We start from the raw sequence: 16227 nt of genomic DNA on the forward strand, positions 1-16227 counted from the left end.
CACTGAAGTTTCAACTGCTTTTCCATTGGCTCGTTAATTGCACCCTTTGTTGTTAAGTCAGATTTTGATGCTTGTATTTAAAAAACAGTTTGATGCTAATTTATTTGAAATAAGTGTGAATAGTTTTTCCCTCCCCGTGACTTTTGGAGCTGTGTTGTGCTATCTGAAATTTCAGGCACACACATGTTGATTAAGTTTGTGGTTATGGGGTTAACGGGATGGTATCTTGTGCCAATGAGCAGGATTCAGTTTCCTGTATTGCTAGAAAAGACTATGATTGATGTAGCCAAGTGATGAGTTATTTAGGACAAACGCTTAGTTGATGCATGAGCAAGACTGTCTGGACTCTGGGACTGTGATGTTACCTCCCATTTAGTTGTGATGTAGAAATTGCTTATTTAACAGGGAAGAGGAGCGTTTGGGAGTGTGTTTGTGACACATAGATGGACACATCCTGCTTCCTAATCCAGCTGGACTTCCAAGTACTCAGGATATGTCTTCCCATTTCTTCCCCAGTGTGATTGTTAAGAAATTGCTGCAGTCCTTGAACTATTCCTAAGTGTGTTTTTTTTTGCCTGGATAATCTGTCTACTAATCCAGCTTTACTGTTTTTCTAACAAATAAAAAAGAAATATTAGATTTTAATTAAAATGTTAAATATTAATCATTAAAATATAATCACTGGTGTTGGAAAGGACCTTTCAAGGTCATTTAATCCAACTCCCCATCAGTGACCAGGCAACTTAATGTGGGAATTCATTAATGAAAGCAATGGTAATAAATAACTCAGTCAACTTTTCACCAGCTGTACTGATTATGCTGCTGTACTCAGAGACAAATTTTGTAGTTATGGCTAAGATGACTGCGAAATTAGAATGTAGAGGAGCTGGGGAGTTCTGTTAGCTTGAACCTGCAGTGTACTCCAGTTTTGCAAGTGCAAAAGCTCGTGCTTCCTTGATCTGCAATTGTTAGAAAGCCAGTTGAAGCTAGTAAATGTGTTTGTTCACTTCTGATAGCTGTAAGATGTGAAATACTCGTGTGAAACACCTACTCTTATGAAATGGTATGAGGCAAGGGCTGGGTAATTGAAGGGAAAGAAGTATGCTGAGCTAAGGTTTCAATAATAGTGCTGAAGTACTTAGGGCTGGTTTTAGATACAGGGTTATGGGGGCAAAATAGTATCCTAAATTTAGGATGTAAAGTGAAAGAGGAACACAGTAGGACTATGGATTTAGGAAGTGGTTATTAGAGTTTTGAAACTGGCTTAATAGGCTCTGAAGTTGAAAGGAATTTGTTGAAAATTTGTAGACTTTCCTGATGAAAGGTAGAATACACGTTCTACTGTGGTAGAAGTGCCGCTCTGCTACACAGAGGCTCGAATCCCGGGGGCTGGACTCGATGATCTCTAAGGTCCCTTCCAACCCGCACGAAACTATGAAACTATGAAACTATGAATTGTGTAACCAAGGACATAAAACACCTTTTACATAGTACAGTAAGCCACTCTAGAAATGAGAGAGTGAAAGACAGAAAGACTTCAGGGAAATGAATTGATTTCTGTCTTCACAAGGTGGTGAATAATTAAATGTGATGCTATTAGACCAGAAAGGAGATTTCCACAAAACATGGTGTGGCTCTGGTAAATTGGAGTTACATTTAGAATGAGGAAAAAGTATTTCAGGAAGAGACAGTGGTTACGTTTACAAATGCTATCCTGAGTGGAATGGTGGAGAGATTTGAAAGAGCCATGTAAAAATTATAAAGTTTTTGGCTGTAGAGGGTGCTAAAGAGAGGGAAATGGGAGGAGGATGCCCTAATGCCAAAGAGAACTGTAGCAAGGGTAATGGGATGGAAAGGGTGTGCTCAAAGAGCTCACGTGTAGGGAAGATAAGACATTTTCCTCTTTCCCATATAAGCATGTGTCACCTTGCTTGGTGTTAGCTACTTCGTGCCACTGTGCGTTGGTGCAGATGTCAAAGTGCAGTAACATTTGAAGAGGAGTAATTTCTGTGTGTGGATCGAGTCGTGTTCGCACTGTTCTTATTCTGTTTCACATGAAGCATTTGTGGCAGATAGAGTTTGAGCTGTCCTTGTTAGTGGTTCCCACTAAGAAACTTTTACTGAAACTTTGAGTTTCAGTGCTTCTCTACATTGCATAGACCCATGAGTTGGAAATATTCCCTACTGCCCTCAAATTCTATAACAAATGAAATTGTTTTCCTCTGACAAAGAAACTACTCATGTCTCACCTTGATCTTTCAGACCCAGGTATTTGCAGTGCATCAGAACTGCCAGCTTCCCCTTTGTTTCTGTTATCTTTCTTTGAATTTAGGAGAATTAATTTAGAAGTTTTTAAATAGTTTCTTCTGCAGAAGCTGGCATCCTGTGGTTTGGACAGGTACCCTCTTGGCTGGGTAAGGAACTGGCTGGAGGGCCAGGCCCAGAGAGTGGTTGTAAATGGAGCTAAATCCAACTGGTGACCAGTCACAAGTGGTGTTCCCCAGGGGTCGGTGCTGGGGCCTGTCCTCTTCGATATCTTTATTGATGACCTGGATGAGGGCACTGAGTGCACTCTCAGTAAGTTTGCAGATGACACCAAGTTGGCTGGAAATGTTGATCTGCCTGGAGGTAGCAAGGCCCTACAGAGGGATCTGGACAGTCTGAATAGCTGGGCTGAAGCCAATGGGATGAGGTTCAACAAGACCAAATGCTGGGTCCTGCACTTTGGCCACAGCAAACTCAGGCAGCGCTATAGGCTTGGGGCAGAGTGGCTGGAAGATTGTGTAGAGGAAATGAATCTGGGAGTACTGATTGATGCTCAGCTGAACATGAGCCAGCAGTGTGCCCAGGTGGTCAAGAAGGCCAATGCCATCCTGGCCTGCATCAGAGACAGTGTTGCCAGCAGGAACAGGGCAGTGATTGTCCCCTGTACTCAGCTTTGGTGAGGTCACACATCCAGTACTGTGTCCAGTTTGGGGCCCCTCACTGCAAGAAAGACATCGAGGCTGTGGAGCAAGTTCAAAGGAGGGCAACAAAGCTGGTGAGAGGTCTGGAGCACAGGCCTTATGAGGAGAGGCTGAGGGAACTGGGATTGTTCAGTCTGGAGAAGAGGAGGCTTAGAGGAGACTTTATTGCTCTCTATAACTTCCTGAAGGGAGGTTGTAGTGAGCTGGGGGTTGGCCTCTTCTCTAGTGTAACTGGTGATAGGACTAGAGGGAATGGCTTCAAGCTGCGCCATAAGAGGTTCAGGCTGGATGTTAGGAAATACAGCTTCTCTGAAAGAGTGGTCAGGCAGTGGAATGGGCTGCCCAGGGAGGTGGCGGAGTCACCGACTATGGAGGTGTTGAAGGAACATTTGGACATTGTGTTGAAGGACATGGTTTAGTGAGAACTATTGTTGATGGGTGGATGGTTGGACTGGATGATCTTGTAGGTCTTTTCCATCTTTAGTGATTCTGTGATTCTGTGAAGTATGTTCATCAAGGAGAAGGTTACGACACAACTACAAAACCTGGATTCTTAATTTAAGTAGTTTTTCTTTTACACTGCATCATTTAGTGTCATGTGGGAGAACAAAACAGAAGATACTAAGATTAGGGCCTAAAGCATAATTTTACTGACCAATGCAGTAATACCTATTTTAACTGAGGAAAATAAATAGCTTTGTTCCTATTAATTTATTTGCCAGATCTGAATGAAATTCCTGAATGGTGCGAAATAGATGCTGATGCATATAGAAATTGCAGAATAAATTGATAGTATGTTTTGAAGAATGAAAAAGGATTTAGAGCAGCCTTTCTGTTTGAGACATAAGGAATAAACAGAAGAGTGATCAGCTCTGAGCAGATGCTGATACACAGTCACAGGAGGGAAGGCTTCCCTGGACCTGGGGATGCTGGTTTGCTTTCCTCAGCTCCTGGGCAGTAGCAGGCTAGTGAGTTATTGCTGCTGAGTTTGAGTATGAAAGCGTTTCTAACTGCTGGTTATGGCACTGTCATGTATTCACCTGGTGGGGAGGAGTGGAACGGGCTATTTCAGGAGCCATTTCTCTGTTATGTGCCTCACAAGCTGGTTGTAAAGGCAGTGTTGCTGTGTAACTTCAGCCAGCTTGAACCCCTATGGTAACATCTCCTCTTCATTTACAGAGGGCACTCTTGTAATGAGAATCTCATGATAAAATGCTCTTCTTCACTGAAAAGCTCTCACAGCTTGATGATGCAGTTGTCACCATGGAGATTTCATTCCAGTGAAAAAGAATGAATGCAGTGCTATTCAGCTTCAGAAACGTGTAGCAGATACCTCCCAGTGCTGCTGGCTAAACCACCACCTGAGGAGAGAGCTTGGATCAGAAGCTAGAATAGGAAGTACACCTATGCTGATGAAAAATTATGCTTTTGTAGATGGCCGGATCGCAAGAAGTGTTGTGTGCATAATGGCAGATAAATGTAAAAGGGTGTGAATAACAGCCTCAGAGCCTGAGCCAGCCATTCAGAAGGAAAATAGATTTGCCTTAAATTAAGAGAAAATGTTAAGTGTAAAGCCCTGTGGATTTCCGTTGAGGCCCAATACTTCCACCTTAGAAATGAGATTTTTTTTTTTTTCTGCAGTCACATAGTCCACAAAGGATAGAGAAGACTGAAGTGCCTCCAACGTATGCATATTAGGGGAAAAAAAAAAAAAAAAAAAAAAAAAAGATTGATATCAAATGTATCTATTAACAACCAATATTTTTCTTTCTTCCTCCTGAAAGCCTTATTGTTATGTTTGGACTGCTAGTTTTGAGGTAATGGCCTAAAAAGCTATTACACCAATGCTGAATGACAAATCTCCTGTTTTTCTGAAACCACTGAATCCTTTTGAATGACTAATGCTTACCTTACTGGTCCTTCTGCAGCATCGGCTGCTAAAGGAAGATCTGCACAGTAAAGAATGCATTACAAAACTGAAAAAAGCATTCAGAAATGTACTGTGAAAAGTAACTCAGTACTGTCCAGGAGAGAATTGTAATAGTAAAGAAGGTTGTTTGTTCCTGTAATTTTGTTAGGATTATGAATTTAAACAAAACTATTCTGCCTTTTCCTGTGCAGTAAATTTGTGTGAATTTATAAGCTCAGGAAAATCCATACCTGTCACAGGGCATCACATTGACTGCCAGAGGTGAATGAGAGTGAAATAAGTTCAGGATTTAATCTGAGATGTTCCCCCAAGAAGCAACTGACAATCTGTGAGGAAACTGATAGAATAATAAATGAAATAATAAAATACTTCAGGGGTGGTGATAGTTGGAAAATATAATTTGGTTAAGGAGGAAGATAGGGGGAAAACATATACAATTAAATCTTAAGCAGGAGCTTTGCATTAATGAAAAACAAACAAACAAACAGAAAACAAAACTTCAAAGTAGAACAGAATTATAGTGAGTTTCTTGTGAAATAAAGGGTCTTGCTTGCTTAAGATTTAAGCATTGTATCTGAGGGAACCAAAAGTAGCAGGGAAATGAACAAAAACTATCACCCCAAAGCCCCTGTAATAAAACTTATAAAACTATGCACCAAATCAATGAGTCAGAGTCCTGAAATGGTGAGTCATTCAAACACTGAGGTTTTTCCAAGGATATATATTTTTTTAATGTCTTCATCATTGGAAGGGAAATACTGAAAAACCAAACTGTATATAAGATTGCTTCAGGTACACTGAAGTGCATTAAGATCTCTGTAGAACTTCCCAGCTGACTTTAAACAATGAGGGTGCTTGTCTCTGCATCTTTGGGTTCCCCCACATGGGGGTTTCTTTCCACATGAGCTATTTTCTCTGTCACCCTCTGAGCACGTCTTGCCACCCACATCACATCTTACATTCACTTGTTTCCTTTCTGCCTCAAGTTTTCCTTTTGCCATCCTTCACTCATTTCTTTCCAGAAAATTCCTGTACCCCCTTATTGAGTTCTCCTTATATCATTCTGCATCTTTTTGTTGTTGTTCTCTTCATTTCTTTGTCCTTAATTTTCTTTCCAACCCTCTACCAACTATATTGCCTCGGGGCACTCCAGCTTGAGATTTTCTCATTGCTCATGCAAAATAGCTTTCAGAGTCTAATTAAGTTGTTATTAAAAGTAGACAAACACACAGAACAGCCCCCCCTTGCCCTCCCAAAATGCAGCATATGAAAATGGGAATAAAAGCATTAGAGTTACTAATGGTGGTGGTATGCTATTGCTCGTGCTGTGAGCTATTCATGAATGCAGAGGAACTTTTGAGTATCAGATTCTTTTTATATATATTTTTCAATCAATGTAAATTTGGTACATGGTCAACTGTATAACAATAGGAAAGTATTCAAACAGACTGAAAGGTCAAATGCAAAGAGTTTTCTCCTGTTTTTTTTTTTTTTTTTTTGTGCATGTGTATTTTAAAACATGAATTCAAAAGGTCCATGGCTTTCCTATATCCAAAATTCAGCAGTTTTAAGAAGTGATTTCATCTGTAGCTTTCATTTCATGCTTCTAGAAAACAAGTAGAATGTCTGAACTTCAAAATCATGTTGGGTTCTTTCCATGTTTCCCTGCTGAAAGGGCATATAGAATTCATAAGTTTTTAGCTGTTTCCTAGGACAAGACAGATGATGATTTCAGAGAGGGATCCAGGCTTCAGCCTGTAAAACTTTCTCAGGTAACCACAATCATTAAAATTTCTTCTGCCTCCTTCCTGTTTTGCAGCTAATATGTACAGCTCAGCTAGTCTTTTTGATATGACTTGTGTATTGCCCAGTGCCTGTTTTAGTGAACAGTATTCTTTGTGGCTGCTGTCTTCTATCTTGTCACTTGAGGGATTGTAGTACCTGAGACTTCTTGTATTTTACTGTTACCAATGCTTTTCGCTATAGAGATGCCAGCAGGTTGTTTGTGTACAAATGTCACTACACAGCACTAGTTGTGTGAGGGAAACATTTGGTTTTCAGTTTCATTTTACTGAAGTTGTATGTTTGCCTGCTCCTGCACTTTGTTTTCCCTACTGTGAGAATCATCTTTCTGGAACATAGAAGAAAAAAAAATACACTTTATGTGAAAGGAGAAGGATCGTGTGACTTGGAAACAACAGAAATGTTTGGGGAGGATTTGTAATATACTTTTTAAAACATTGACTCGTATGAAAGCTAATCATGTGCAACAGAGCACACTGACCTCTAGAGCACTGTCACAGTTCAAAATAGGTGATGCAAATCCTTGATCTTCTTAACTGTAACTTCTGAGGAGCTGTGATTTTCAGAAGTGAAAACAGGTAATAAAATGCAGGTTCTGCTGCTTACTTTGATGGCTGAGTGTGAATAGAAAGTACTTGCAGATTTTTGGTGAAAAAGCCTGCAGGTGCGTGTGTGTATTTGTTTGGTATCTTTTGGAAAAGCCCTGCAGTGTAACCTGCGAGGAGCTGTAGAGCGGAGCAAGCTGAGGATGTTGTGACAAAAAGGATGGAAAACACCGCAGATGAGGTGGCAGATGGTTATATACGGGAATTATAATTTCCAAATGAATAAAATCTGTTGAGGCAAGAAGAATGGTAAACTTTAAAAAGTAAAGTTTGAGTGCATTCTGAGAAAGAGAGATGTGGGCAAGAATGCCAGGGGGGCCTCCGTGAATCAACAAGGAGCTCCTGGACTTATTTTGGTGCAAAAAGAAATTCTGTAGGTAGTGGAAGCAGGAGTGGGGTACCTGGGAGGAATGCAAAAAAGTTGTCCAAGCATCAGGTTAGGAAAGCTAAAACCCCGATAGAATCATATCTAGCCAGGCGCATAAGGGGGAACAAGAAGAAATTCCACAGGTATATCAATTACAAAAGGGAGGTTAGGGAAGATGTGGGCACTCTCTGGAAGGAAACTGGAGACCTGGTCATGAGGGATATGGAGAAAGCTGAGATGCTCAATGATTTATTTGCGTCTTTGCAAGGGCTCTAGTCACACCACCCAGTTAGCAGAAAGCAAAGGTAAGAACTGGGAGAAGGAAATTTTACCCTCTCTAAGTGAAGATCAGGTTTGAGACCATCTAAAGAAACTGAAGGTGTACAAATTTATGGGACCCAACAAAATCCATCCATGTGTTCTGAGGGAACTGGCAGAAATTGCCAAGCTGCTGTTCATCAAATTTGAAAGATCATGACTGTCTGGTATAGTTCCCACTGACTGAAAAAGGGGAAACGTAACCCCTGTTTTCAAGAAGGGGAGAAAAGATTTGGGTAACTGCAGGCCAGTCAGTCTCACCTCTTTGCCTGGCATGGTCATGGAGTAAATCCTCCTGAAGTCACTACTAAGACATGTGGAAAATAAAGATGAGGTGACTGGCGGTACCAGCATGGCTTCAGCAAGAGCAAATCATGCCTGACAAACCTAGTGGCCTTTTATAATGAAATTACAGAGTTGGTGCATTAAGGAAGAGCAATGATGTCACCTACCTGAACTTGACACTGTCCCACGTGACATCCTAGTTGCCAAATTGGAGAAGAATGAGTGTGGTGGATGAATCACTCACTGGATAAGGAATTGACTGGATGGTCGCACTCAGATTAGCAGTCAGCAACACAATGTCCGGTGATGATTACTGTTCCTTAGAGATTGGTGCTGGGTCCCATGCTCTTTCACATCTTTGTAGGTAGCATGGACAGGGATTGAGTGCACCCTCAGCAAGTTTTCAGATGACACAGAGCTGAGTGGTACAGTTGACACTCTAGAGTGAAAGGATGCCACCCTGAGGGACTTGGACAAGCTCGAAGGTCACAACCACAGATAGAGTCTGGGTAGAGAATGGCTTGAGAGCTGCCCTGAGGAGAAGGATTGGGGGGTGTTGGTTGATGAAAGATTCAACATGAGCTGGCAATGTGCACTTGCAGCCCAGAAGGCCAACTGTATCCTGGGTTGCATCAAGAGAAGCATGACCAGCAGGTTCATGGAGGTCATTCTGCCCCTCTGCTCTGCTCTTGTGAGACCCCACCTGGAGTATTACGTCCGTTTCTGGGAGCCCCAACAGAAGAAGGACATGGAGTTGTTAGAATGGGTGCAGAGGAGGGCCACAAAGATGATGAAAAGGCTGGGGCACCTCCCTTGTGAGGACAGGCAGAGAGAGTTGGGTCTCCTCAGCCTGGAGAAGAGGGAGGCCTTATAGTGTCCTACTAGTACCTGTAGGGGGCTGGGGAGGGACTTTTTATAAGGGCATATAGTGGAAGGACAAGGGGAAATGGCTTTAAACTGGAAAAGGATAGATTTAGATTAGGTATTAGGATAAAAATCTTTACTGTGAGGATGGTGAGACACCAGAACAGGTTGCCCAGAGAGGTTGTGGATGCCCTCTCCATGGAAGCATTCAAAGCCAGGCTATATGGGTCTTGGAGCAATCTGGTCTAGTGGGAGGTGTTCCTGTATATAGCGGGGGGGGGATTGGAACTGGATGATTTTAAGGGTCTCTTCCAACCAAAACCATTCTATTATTTAATAAAACAAACAAGTATATTTAAGTACAAATTATTTTTCTGCTAATTTTATTTTCTTAGTTGCATATGAATTGCAGTGATTTAAGTGTAGATGCTTTAAATGTTAACTTAGTTGAACCTGTGTAGATTTCAGTACATCCATTTAATGGCTTGTTTTGACTTGAGTAAAACCCTCTGAACAGAGTATTTTTTTTTAATATATCTGTGTAATTTCTGATCCTAGTAGGAATTTAATTTTAATTCATGCTAAAATAGCTCAGCGTTGTGAAATGAGTTGCTTATTGTTTGTTCAGTTCTAGTGCTCTGCTTAGTGTAAAAACAAATGTAAAGGTCCTCGCTCCCTAGAATAGTGTCAAACTTGGGATGCAAACAGGAACTTGTGGGATTTTTGTTGTCATTTTGAAAATTAGTGGCTTTGTGCATGTGGGAGAGGTGGTGATTTCAGAGGAACTTGACTGAAGGGAAAAGATGTTTGAAACTTGGTGGGTGTATGGGGTGGGAAGACAGGCAGGATATGTCTTGTGGACAAAAACAAAATGAAGATGGGAACTGAGTGTATAAAAAGGTTGCTGATGCTGATACAGTAATAGAAAAAATCTGAGTAGGAACATGGGAAAAAGATCCATGAAATATTTACATATTTGATGTTGGTGTTCAGATGCCATATGGTGCATATAGAAGAATGTTGATAGGGACAGGGCTGTGGTGGACCTGCATCTAAAATGATGTGCGTTGCTTAAGGACAGAGCAGTTTTGAAAATGCTTTCCTCTCTCTTCTGGTATTTGTTTCAGATAGTTCTGCTCTTGATTTTCTCATTTTTTTCTATTTCTCTATTTCTCTACCAGGGAAATAGTTTTAATGGCAAGTCTTACTCTTCTAGCAAGTCACGGCATGCATTACTATTTTTCTTTGTTTAGATTTTCCTAGCATTCCAACTCATAGCTGCTGTAGATACCAGAGCCTTCTGGCATATGTCTGGGAAGCATGATATGAGTTTTATAGCCCCTCCATTACCCGTAGCTGCAGGTTGGGAAGTGGTGTGTGTTTTGTTTTCGTGCTGAAGTCTGGAGAAGCCTGTCTGGCCTCATTAGTTAATTCTTTCACTTCTGTTTTTGCAGTCTTCAAATACTGACTTTGCTTTCAGTGAGGGGGGTGAAGTGCTTCAGCTGGACTGTTCTCAGCTATTTTGACAATTTTGTAAATGCTTTACATGTTAATTTCCTGTCTCTATGCTCTTGACGTGAAACTGTGAAATTTATCTGTTCAACCATTAGTGTACTATTTAATTGCAAAACATTATAACATCACATCCAAGTAAGCAAACATAACCTTTCAAAATTTTCTTGTAAATGTGAAAGAGGAACAGTATGTAATACTGTTTACAAAGTATATTTGTTTTTGTTTTGTTCTGTTTTTTAAAGTAGACAGATATTTAATTTATATTTTAAATATTTCAAAACTATCAGTAAGTCTGTAGTCAGATTAGTGGAAAACTACTGATTGTTCTTTTAAGAACATCAGTAAAAATAGTCATATAACTAAAAATGTTTGGCTTTAAACAGTGCCTTGCAACAAAATCTCCTGCATGAACATAAAACTGCACCAACCTAACCCTGATTGTTCTCTTTTGGGAACAGAAGGAGTTGATACTTTTACTCAGTTCCAGCTCACCTGATTGTTCAGATTGGTGCCCATGAAGAAAAATTACACTGACTGTTGACAGAAATGAGGAATGTTTGATGGAGACTCAGTTCACCCGTATGAGTCTCATTCCTTGTCAGTGAGATTTTGCAGAAATAATTACATATTGCATCTAAAACCATTACCTATATTCATGGCTGTCAACGAGTAGAAATGTGGTCGCAAAAGCAAATTGATTATCCCCTAACAACTGAATGGGGCCTTATGCGTAATCAGATGGCATTTACCTCATACCCCATCAATGCATCATGTAATAAATGTGACGTTAGGGCTTTTTGTCTTATCTCTCTCTTCCTCCATGTCCATAAAAGTGTTTCTTACTTGTAACAGATGGTCAGAGCACAGCTTTAAAATTTATCTGGAGATGAAGCCCTGTTGATTCCATTAAAAGTGACGAGTTTTCATGCAGATGGAGACAAGGAGGGATTTATTGTTTTTACAACTCTGATGATGAGATATGTCATACAATGCCTTCCTTTCCTTTTTGCTTACAGGTGATGTGCCTTCAGGATTTCTTTGGCGATGATGACATTTTTATTGCATGTGGACCGGAAAAGTTCCGTTACCAGGATGATTTCTTGCTGGATGAAAGTGGTAAGAAGATGTATCTTAGAAACGTTTACAACTAGAGTAAAAGAGAGCTTTTCATATCCAACTAACTAAGCCAAAATTGAATTGCCTATTTTTATTTCAGAAAGGTAATATCTTTTTCTTTGAATTCCAAATAATGAAAATAAGAGGTAACTGAAAGCAACTTTAAAGCTACCAAAGCTGCTCATGCAACATAAAGGAAATACTAATTCTTACACTAACTCCTGTTTCACAAAGTCTTTCTCACTGTTTTTGTCTTTGTATTTACTGTACTTTGTCACAGTTGTTCAACCTCACAATCCTAATAATTGAGATATAAATGGTGCTTCACAGATAGTGTATGAAAGATAAATGTAATTAGCAAAAGTAGATGAAGACATCTGAGAAAATTCTGGGAATTCTGTGTTTTCTCAGTGACTGGCTGTAAGAATGATTTATTTGATATCCATAATCCTTTAAGTAAAATACACTTTATTTGTAGCTTTGTTATAGACACTACTCATAAGTTATGAAGTTAAGAAAAGAAAATCTAAACCTCGTGTGTTTGAAAACAAACAGCTGCCATTTAACTTGAATTTATTTTGTATATAGAACAAGACTCAGTAAAGGTTTTAATTTCCCTGTTCTTTCTCAGGCTTGAGTATGTCTGTAGTGCTTTGTTACCAAATTCTCTCATATTTTTTTCAAAATATCAAAGGCTTCAAAGTAAAGTTGACTTGAAGAATCAGAAAACAAATCATTACAACAGTAGCTACTTCATAGCCATCCTGCCTGGAGGTGGACGGTTTGGCTGCATTCAGACAAATGTTCCGTTAACTTGAGTAGGAACAAAAGAAGCCGGCTTGTGCACATCTCATGTTTGAGCATACAGTGCCTGAAAAAACAGGTATCTTTGCTACTGAACAAGGGAAGGGCTTTTTATATCAGTCATAGGCAGAAGCAAACACAAGTTTGCTCTTTAAAATAAGGAAATTGCTGTGGTTTCCTCTAATGTAAGATGTACAAATGAAAAAGTAGAAATGGAAGGATAACAACAGCTATCTTTAGGACAGGAATTAGAAATGTAAGGGGGCCGTACTTATGCATCAGGGGAGTTTTCTAGGTAGGAATGCAGCCAGCACTGCAGTCTTTGCCTTACAGCAGTGGAGAACAGTGTAGCAGCCTACATCCTCTGGATTCAGTTGTGTCTCTTGCCTTAAAGATGGCACTTGTGACTGCCTAGTGTCCCCTCACTGCATCCTGTGGCAGCTTTTTCCAGAGGTGACTCAAGAAGTACTGATAACAGATTTGTCTAAATTGAGTAACTTGTTCTTTTTTGGAGGTATATTGTCAAAGCACAGTCATATCCTGACTCTGCTTAGTCTTTGTTTGTTTGACATATCATTATTTCTTTCAGTAAGTAGTATCTTTCTCGGGAAAATTTCTGCTTAAACTCATATTATGCTGAGTTGAAAGAAAAAAAAAAGAGCTGAAAGTATTGACTGGAAATAAAACTTCAGCAACATGTTCTGGTGTTTGCTGTTCTAGTGAATATCGACTGTTTTGACCACTGGAACTAAGAGAAGAAAGTGAGACTCCAGACTGTTTCAAATTTCTTTGCAAAGTGTACGTCATCATTGCTCTGTGTTTTTGGGAAATTTTGGAATCAAGACAGTTTGTTTAGGTTACTTACCATTAATAGCTGGCATATAAACTAGTATGTATCTCTTCAGTGTTCCCTGATATAGGAGCAAGATTTGGAGAGAGAGTAAAAAAGCAACCAAATTTTATCTTGTTCTGCTTAGCAAATGAGGATTGTGTGATCACGGTGCACGTCTTTATGTTCCTCACAGTTAACCTGAGAACATCAAAATTATTATTGAGCGCTGTTTGACTGTAAAACAGGGAAGGATGGAACTTTCTGCTTCTCTGACAAGCTCAAGTTTCCATATCTGCTTCGCTCCAAAGTTTACTAGTTTCAGCTGGGTGATAACAATAACAATTGTGTTGTTGCAGCTTAAGAAGTAAGGAAAAACAAAATTTGAAAGTGATAAAGAAAGGGGCGGACAATAAATGAAAAACAAACAAACAAACAAAAAAAACCCAACAACAACAACAAAAAAAAAACACCAAAAAAAGGTGTTCTGTGCTCTTGGAACAGAGGGAGTTACTTTCATGCGGGAAGAATGCCCTATTTCTATAGTTTAGGTTCGAAACTCTTGATATTAGTAACAAAGTTTTTTGAGATTGGAAAATCAATCTGCCTACACTGGGATTAATCTTAGTTAAAACTAAGTAACTGAGACTGAGAGAAACAGCTGATCCTGTCCCAATAGGTTCCTTGCTTGGTAGAAAACATGTAGGCCTATTGACACAGTAGGCGGTAAATGTTTGATTGATTCAGTTGAAGGTAAGAGTTTAAAACAGTTTGAATGAATTATGCTTCAGAAATGTCTGGTTTGCTTTTGTAAATGGTATCTGCATGCCTGGAATGATTCTTATTACCTGAATTGTATTTCTTAAAAGTTGTTGAACCAGCTTTTAGAATGGGATGAATTCTAGTCCAACAGGAAGGAAAACAACTACGAACTCATCAGTCTGCACCATTCTTAGGTATCTTTCTATATCCTGCTTCCAGCACCTACTAGAAGTGATAGAATCAGAAATTCAGAACTAGTCTAGAAGTGAATCAGTCATCCTGTCTAGTGTATATTAACATTACCTTTTCTCTTCTGACAGATACTTGTCAATTGTGCCCCTTGAAAGCTTCTGATAATGGGGATTCTGTAACCTCCACAGAATTTCTGTTCCAGTATAGAACTCTCCTAGTTTGCTTTTTCTCCAGCTATCTCATCAGATATTCCCGTGCTCTAAAAGAAGCCCATTGCTGCTTCTCTTATCTGCTGTGAACATGGGAAACAGATGATTGCTTTTTTCTTAGGAAATGTCTGTGTACTGTTATAAGCGCCATCAATTCTTTCTTCTTTAAGTCGAACAATTAGTTCAGCCTTCCATTGGTTTGACTGCAGACTCAAACCTGTCCTTGAAAGAGAGCGTGCTCTTTCTTTGTATCATCTCTCTTCTCTGTTTTATGTTTTTGTAGGAAGAGGCATTGCATATCCCTTTGGCAAACAGTTAAGAAAAGTTAATTAGAGATCTATCAAAGAGCAAAGTAAGCAGTTAGCACTATATATTGCAGTTTCTCCTGTCTTTCTTGATGTACAGATGGTTTTCATACTAAACACACTACTTATCACACGATATACAGAATCAATAGACACCACCTCTGTCATAATTTCTAGCAGTCATCTCCACTTCTAACCTAATTGATAGATAGGATGGCCTCACACACTTCCATGAAGAGAAGTACAGATAGGACATGAAAATGCGTGAGAATGACCACACCACTGAGGAGTAAATATTCCCTTTTTTGTCAAACACCAGTGATGATTTTCTTTTCATAGGAAGGTTTTGTGGGAAATGTAAGCACAGAAGAATTTTATTAATGAAGCACACCATTACATCAGGCAGACTGTAAGGGAAAAAATTCCATGGTGTAGAATGTGGCAGTGACTGCTTCAGGCAATGTTAGCTTGCAGCTCTGGACACTTTCCCAGAAATCTTAGGTTTTCTTTAACTGGTGGTGGTTCAGCTTTCTAAGAAGAAAAGAAGTCAGAGGATGCTTTTCTATAACGCTCAGCTTCATGCTGGCAGAGATTAGGATTTAAGAACCATACTCAAGCAAATATTTGCAGTCAGCTATTATTTAGGCACCTAAGTACGATCTGGCAATGTAAGTAACCCAAGAGATTGCCCCTAAATGAAAACATCTTGGTTTATACAGAGATCTCTTTCATAGCACTGTAAAATGCAATAGTTTTTGGCAATATCAAAATTAAATTTCAAAAATGCTTTATTTTTATGTTTAGATAATATTGGCTGTGTGCTTTGTGCGACTCAAGATTGCAGTTTATCTCCTAAGTGTCACAGAATTCATCACATTGAAGATGCATCATGCAAAAAAGCTTCAATCTAGACTGACCAAAGCCAGTATCTGCCTCCAAGCAGAACGTCACCAACATAAAATGACTGTATGTAGAAACAGCTTCAGATCACTTGTCAAGAGCACATGTTATGGCTATGGAAACAATGACGAAAATGACTCTTTTCTAGGGGAAAATTAAGACTGGAATCTTTGAAACCTAATTTCACTTTGACTTTGCTGGCCTGTGTTCATCCTCAGTTCAGCATATCGGTGCCAGCAGTTTTACTGCATTCTCTTGCCAGCAGCAGACAGCTTGCCAGGAAAATCTGAGTCCTGTGATGTCCACACACGTGTGTGTGCTGGGAGGCATGCACACGCATCTCATTCAGTAACTGCGGTTAGGGTCAGGAGTATCATGTTTATCCCTGTTAATAACTGTCAGGTTTCTGTAACCTTCATTACTCTGTCCTTCCTAAAAGGGGGAGAAAGGGGAAATT

At 39.7% G+C, this 16227-nt stretch overlaps 1 protein-coding gene across 2 annotated transcripts in view; it reads left to right on the forward strand.

The window, feature by feature from the left end:
- DCLK1 (doublecortin like kinase 1) overlaps window positions 1-16227 on the forward strand; it is a 228443-nt gene that overhangs the window by 103834 nt on the left and 108382 nt on the right. For both annotated transcript variants that reach the window (XM_015851967.2, XM_015851966.1), the window contains exon 4: window positions 11670-11769. In XM_015851967.2, the coding sequence (XP_015707453.1) occupies window positions 11670-11769 (100 nt within the window). The remainder of the gene's footprint in view (window positions 1-11669; window positions 11770-16227) is intronic.

Source organism: Coturnix japonica, chromosome 1, assembly GCF_001577835.2.
Source record: "Coturnix japonica isolate 7356 chromosome 1, Coturnix japonica 2.1, whole genome shotgun sequence".
Taxonomy (NCBI): domain Eukaryota; kingdom Metazoa; phylum Chordata; class Aves; order Galliformes; family Phasianidae; genus Coturnix; species Coturnix japonica.